General features: G+C 36.0%; 1 protein-coding gene across 1 annotated transcript; it reads right to left on the reverse strand.

Annotated features, from left to right (window-relative positions):
• Nucleotides 1-313: 313 nt before the first annotated feature.
• Nucleotides 314-607, reverse strand: LOC120353818 (basic proline-rich protein-like; the record flags this gene model as incomplete). The annotated part of the gene is made up of 1 exon (XM_039438884.1): nt 314-607. A coding segment is annotated over one exon (294 nt), but the record flags the coding sequence as incomplete, so codon positions are not given.
• Nucleotides 608-7200: the final 6593 nt, after the last annotated feature.

Here is a 7200-nt window from a genome sequence, read left to right on the forward strand (position 1 = left end):
AAGGATCAGGAGGAGCTCCAGGAGCCCCAGGAACCCCAGGAGGACCAGGAGGACCAGGAGGTGAAGGAGGAGGAGGAGGTGAAGGAGGAGGAGGTGGTAATGGAGGAGAAGGAGGATCAGGAGGAGGCCCAGGAGCCCCAGGAACCCCAGGAGGACCAGGAGGACCAGAAGGACCAGGAGGTGAAGGAGGGGGAGGAGGTGAAGGAGGGGGAGGAGGTAAGGGAGGAGAAGGAGGATCAGGAGGAGGTCCAGGAGCCCCAGGAACCCCAGGAGGACCAGGAGGACCAGGAGGTGAAGGAGGAGGAGGAGGACCAGGAGGTGAAGGAGGAGGAGGAGGACCAGGAGGTGAAGGAGGAGGAGGAGGTAAGGGAGGAGAAGGAGGATCAGGAGGATGTCCAGGAGCCCCAGGAACCCCAGGAGGACCAGGAGGACCAGGAGGTGAAGGTGGAGGAGGAGGACCAGGAGGTGAAGGAGGAGGAGGAGGACCAGGAGGTGAAGGAGGAGGAGGAGGTAAGGGAGGAGAAGGAGGATCAGGAGGAGGTCCAGGAGCCCCAGGAACCCCAGGAGGACCAGGAGGACCAGGAGGACCAGGAGGACCAGGAGGTGAAGGAGGAGGAGGAGGTAATGGAGGAGAAGGAGGATCAGGAGGAGGCCCAGGAGCCCCAGGAACCCCAGGAGGACCAGGAGGCCCAGGAGGTGAAGGAGGAGGAGGAGGTAAAGGAGGAGAAGGAGGAGGAGGTGGAGGAGGAGGAGGAGGAGGAGGAGGAGGAGGAGGAGGTGGAAGTGTTGTGAGTTGAAATACTTTTTATTTTCTTTGCTAATAGTTGATTATATTCAAACTATGTGCAACAAATATGCATTTATCCATGTTATATTATAAAAAAATATTCAATATTTAACTATTCATTTGTTCTGGAAGAGATAGACTGTGATGTTCAAATATGCCCATTCATTGTCAGGTACATTCAGTATAATTCTGTTCGAAATGCAGTGATGATTACTGGGAATGCTTATTCCATTCAATTATGATATTTAATTCATTCATATATTCTATTCATTCATAGACAAAACAATTCTGTAATAATTATTATTTAACGAAAATCCTAAATAAATGCTGCAAATCACCCTAAGACCTCTGCTACTGCAGGCATTGACAACAGGGTTAACAGCTAGATGGAAATTCGATGAGAACTACTATCCAAGAAAAAAAAAATAAATGCTGTTTTTTTTGGATAGTAGTTTTCATCGAATTTCCATCTAGGTGTTAACCCTGTTGTCAATGTCTGCAGTAGCAGAGGTCTTAGGGGTGATTTGCAGCATTTAATTAGGATTTTCGTTAAATAATAATTATATATCAATTAGCATTTGAATAAATGCATTCTCTATTTAATTCCATCCGTTAATTCTGTAATAATCCATTTTTATTTTTATTTTTATTTTAATCGTCCCAAATTCTAAATTTCAAGTGAAAATACTTCTCGACAGAAAACCGTGATGTGAAGTGATCAGTAAGATGGAACTCAACCTTATTTCCAACTTATAATCTGAATTCGGCAAGATAATATATTAACAGGTTTGCCTGTTTTTACCCTTCCAATATGATAAGTGATTTTGAACTATTGAATAGATAAAAACATAAAATCTAGATAAAAACAATAGACATTCGCCTAAAACTAATATCACCGTAGAAAAAATAAGGAAGAAAGCTTCTGCTTTCTTCATATTCTTCTGTCATCACAGATAAAAGCTGATTGTTAGCTGGGTAGCTTTCATCTCTAAAATCTACAAACTCTGTGTTTGTAACTTTTCTGCCGATAACAATGTGGGGTTGACATTCAACTACCTTCCAACATTCAAAAATCTAAAATATTCCTCGGTTCAACAGTTTTGTCTTAAGTTACACCTCATTATGCTGCTGACTTGTATAGCAATTCTAATTTTTTGTAACCTTCGATCGATCAATTCGAAGCTAACTATTAATTCTGTCTTGTTTCAGGATGCTGGCAAGGCGAAACAGGTATGCAAACATAGTTGATTAATCTATATATTATATAAAAGCGAAATGGCACTGACTGACTGATTGACTGACTGACTCACTCACTCACTCACTCGCAGAACTAAAAATCTACCGGACCAAAAACGTTCAAATTTGGTGGTAGGTATGTTCAGCTGGCTCTTTAGAGGCGCACTAAGAACGGATTTGGAAAAATTTCCGAAGATACGCCCAAAATCTGAATTTTCCAGCGTTTTTCAGCGTTTTCTCAGATTTATCGAGAACAAATGAACAGAGAATGTTCACATTTAGTACAGAAGCTCAGCTAGGGTGTGATAATGTTGTGTTACAAGGAATTTTCAATAGCGTCAAAGATACGCCAAAAATTAGCGTTTTTCCAGCGTTCTTTTGCTTTTTCTCATATTTATCGAGAACAAATGAGCAGAAATTGTTCAAATTTAGCACAGAAACTAAGCTAGGGTGTAATAATGTTGTGTTAGAAGGAATTTGAAATAACGCAAAAGCTACGCCCAAAATCTGCGTTTTCCCAGCGTTTTTTTGCGCTTTCTCAGCTTTGACTTCCTGATGGGATGAAGCATGCTCAAATGAAAAATGCAGGCGAGCGAAGCGAGCCCGCTGATCTCATTTTTGGACGATCCAGTCGGGAGTCCAGGGGGCGGAGCCCCCTTGCTAGACGGATATGGCGAGCGAAGCGAGCCTGACAGCTAGTATTTTCTATATTTTCCATACCGTTTTATTCTACCTTATTGGAATAAGGAAAATCCTTGCAAAGCAAACAAATGACTGACATTAGGCCATAATACTGGATCTAATGTTACCTTATTTTTCCTCTCGCCATCATTTTGATTATGTACTTATTGTATGAATCAATAAAGAATACAAGAATATAGAATTTACATATGCGGCTTGCGCCTAAACAACGGTTGAAGGATTGTGAAGTTGAAGTTGTTGAAGGATTTGTGAGGACACCCTCCAACTCTGAAAAACTCTCAAGCATCCATGGAATAAAAGATTCTACATGGAAAATTTGATCAAATTATGAAGTCGCAAACTCACACAATGTGGCAAAGCTGATATATTACTCATGGAGGGTCAGGTCTCAACTTATCTTATTTAAACTTAACTCTAAGTAATTTCTAGACTTTTTCTCTCAAACGTAGCTTCAATCCTATTTCTTACAACTCATCCAATTTTTGTATCCTGTTGTCTTATGTAATATCTCATTTATTGACAAAGTGGAAAATTGATATGGAACAATCTTTTTACAGTACTTCAGCTCATTCGATGCACAGGGTCAAGGAGATGTCAATATGTATGTGAGTATCGATGTTGCTCATTTTTTTCCAAATTTATTCAGTATCATATTATAAAACAGTTGAATCGAAGTTATTCAATGATGAATTGATGATTTTCTGTAATAACATATCAGTTTATTGTAAGGCTAGCTACACACACATCGATTTTAGTTTCCTACGGTATTTTCCAGTCCTTTTAAATTCTATTAGATTAAATAGATGATGTTTGTCAAGTACCGTTTAATCTAATACAATTCATAAGGACGGCAAAAAATCGAACGTCCAGAAATCGATATGTGAGTAACTGGCTCAATTTGTTCTACCATGTTCGAAGTGTATTGCTGTAATAAAAAAAAATCAACTTTTATTCACAATTGAGGTGGTATACGGAAAAAGGGCATGAGAAAATCACATTTGAGTTTTTAGTTTGGATGGATCAATGTATTTTATAATTGAATTAAACATTCTGTTAGTACCAAATCAAAATTCATTATATTGATCTCATGTTTATCGAGAATGATACATGATTATATTTCTAATTTATTCCAATAAATATGTTTGAAAAGTTGCTTGTATGTGCCCTTTTTCCAAAGACAAGTTTATTCTGTACAAATTTAGGTTTGATCAACTAGAAAACACATATTATTCAATGCTGAATGCTGTATTTCTCTTAAATTGAAAAGTTAAATACATATAAAAAAGTTTTCAGTCATTTTATTAAAATATAATATGTTGAAAAATCAATATTGAAACAATATGCATAGCAGGTTGCATAGGTTTGAATGTTTTGAAATCCACAGTATTGAAGCATCATATTATGCACATATTAAAAGCACAGTATTGAAAGAACCGTCTTGTTTTATCTTTATAATAACATATTTCTTGAAAGTGAACTTATTTGACTTTGATGAAGGTTTTGACAGAAACATAGGGAGCACTAGTCTCACTGACCACCAAATCCCTCCTTGACACAGTTGTCTATAAACAGTTGTACCAACATCAGCTTTTGAGTTTTTTGTTTAAGATTTTCATGTAATATACAGAACAAGATGGCCGATCCTATAAAGTAATCTCCGGAAAAAGGGCATATGGTTCTATGTGCCCTTTCTCCGTATACCGTCTCAATTACACCACTCAGAAAAACTTCAGTTATCTCTCATCATTTAGCCAAATAGTAATTGAATAAACGGGGCAATAAAACCTTCAAAAATGAAGTATCTCCAGAATTTGGTTTATATTCTGTAATATGCTTTCCCCATTTCATCAACTTATACTACATTCTGATGTTGTATTTATTCCTCATCAAATTCATTTCCGCTTTGTTCTGTTTTAATAATTATATTACTTATTTCTTCTTCATCTATTTCAGAAATCGAACTTAGAGACATTCCGCCAAGATGATGCCTATTTTGTGAGTATAATAATATTCACTCTAAACTAGCAGCACTCAAACTATCAATAACATCTAATCTTTCTATTGAACCAATGCTGACAGATGAAACTGAATTATCTCACTAGCATTCTCTCAAATACTACAGTAATTTATTCAGTTTTGATTCAAAATTTATTGCTTCAGTATACTTTTTTCCATACATGACATGTACACGGTTTCCCACAAAGAGGTTTAAACGTTTGATTTTATTTTACGTGCCCATTCATGCACCGAACTTTTTCAAATTTCACACAGTTTACAAAGTAGGTTCTAAAAATATTCTGGGAAAATTTCAACTCCCTAACCTTCATAGAAACAAAATGACGGCATATTGAAAAATGATACTTTAAGAACATTGAAAAAGTGATTTTGGCTTCAAACAATATTTTTATTGTTGCACTTTAGGGCAATATGACTTTTAAATAAAAAAAAAAATAGATCATAGCCTAATGAAAAACCTTGCAGTCCAAAATTATTCAAATTGAAATCCATCCACAGCAACACACTGATAACAGCGCTTAAGAAATGATTCGTAAGCTCTTACAAAGAAACTCTGCGGTATCAGGAGAAGTTCCTCTTCTTTTGATTGCTTTAGTTCCACATCATTATTGAATTTATAGGCATAAACTTTCTCCTTCAAGTAAACCCATGAAAAGAAGTCACAAAGAGTTAAATCTGGTGATCAGGGTGGCCAATCTAAAAAATCAATTCCACGACCAATCCAACGGCCATGAAGTTTGTCATTTAGTAATAATAATTGGTTAGTATGATTTGCGAAATGAGGTGGAGCACCATCTTGCTGGAAGATCGCTTGATCCATTTCTGGTACCATCAAATGAGTCAAGACTACCGCAACGTAGTAAACAAATCAGATAATAACTCATGAAAGTAGTTTTTATAGGAAACGAACTGGTAAAATTTTCAATATGCCGCCATTTTGTTTCTACAAAGGTTAGGGAGCTGAAATTTTTCCCAGAATATTTTCATAACCTACTTTGTAAACTGTGTAAAATTTAATAAAGTTCGGCGCATGAATGAAAACGTAATATAAAATTAAACGTGTAAACCTCTTTGTGTGACACTCTATATAAGAACAGCATGCTTTAAAATTTAGCCACAGATATAAGCTTAGCAAACTAAGCCCAGCTTGTGTGGGACTCAGAACTCCTGAGTTGAGAATAGAAAATAATAGAATATTCATCAAGTTCAACAACAATACAGATTCATCAAAATAGTTGAACAACATCAAGTTGGTAGAGAGTCACCCAACACTGTCATGCGTCCCCAATATGGATAAACTAATTATTCTTCTGAAATATGAGTATAAGTTGTATTAGAATTAAAAGTATATGTTATTCACAATACAGACTTTATTCATTCAGTTATAATAAATGTTTGAGTTTTGATAATTGAGTATCCTCTCACTATAATTAATATTCTATAATATTACTTGTATTCAAACTAACAATATTCACAAAATACACACTTTTTCTATTCAGTTATATGTTTAAGTTTTCATAATAATTATTTATCGTTTGTTCATGAATAATATTGAGTCAGCTTGATTATGTGGTGATGTTGTGTGGTCAACGAAACCACAAATTCTCTATTGTAAGTAAATGTGAAATTCATGAAATCTGTGTGTTTTGTCACCTGGTCATATGGGACATATATATGAATCATATATTTATCTCATATTGATCAGGATTTTATAGTTTCAAAATTAAAAAAATTCAATGAACTGTGTTTTTGTCTTTGAACAATTTTTGTCATCGACAGAAAGATTGTTTATTTCATTTGTTGTCAATATTAACGTAGCTTCTCTTTTGTTTCCAATAACAAACGTGCCGCTTGTGCGACAGATAAAAATATGTACTTGAAATGACTTTCATGTTTGGCATTGACTGAGTTTATTTATTGATACCCAAAATTCAGCTTTTGGGGCAGAGCACCTTCGTTAGGACTGACAGTAAAGTCCGGCTGTTCTGGTGAAAAGGATAGATTTGGCTCTTGTTTTATAATACAGTTTTCCTGCCGCAGTTCGGGCAGTTTAAAGAGAATTGTATTATTGAATAAGACGGGATCTGAACCCATTTTACTAGATCAGTTGTTTTGATTTTTAACTAATAATTGACGTCGTGTTTCAACCAGTGAATGCCAAAGGGGGAAGCCATCTTCAAAAGGTAGGGTTATCCTTTTTAGTTTTTCCTTGTTAATTTCCATAGCCACAAAAGATTGAATCATCATTGGCAGCAAGCGAGTGTTTCCCCCATTAATTTCATTTTTAAATTGTTCCCTTATAGTAAAGTATCTTGATTGTTCTAATGTATATATATGTTAAAGATTCATTAATTAAAGTTCTAGTTACTCTGTTCTCTTTTGTCATCATAGTTCTTTCCCAGCTTACAGTTTTCACTTCATTGAGTAAAACCTGTTTTATTTCAGATGTCCATTGTAAG

The sequence above is a fragment of the Nilaparvata lugens genome, chromosome 12 (genome assembly GCF_014356525.2).
Source record: "Nilaparvata lugens isolate BPH chromosome 12, ASM1435652v1, whole genome shotgun sequence".
In the NCBI taxonomy this organism is placed as follows: domain Eukaryota; kingdom Metazoa; phylum Arthropoda; class Insecta; order Hemiptera; family Delphacidae; genus Nilaparvata; species Nilaparvata lugens.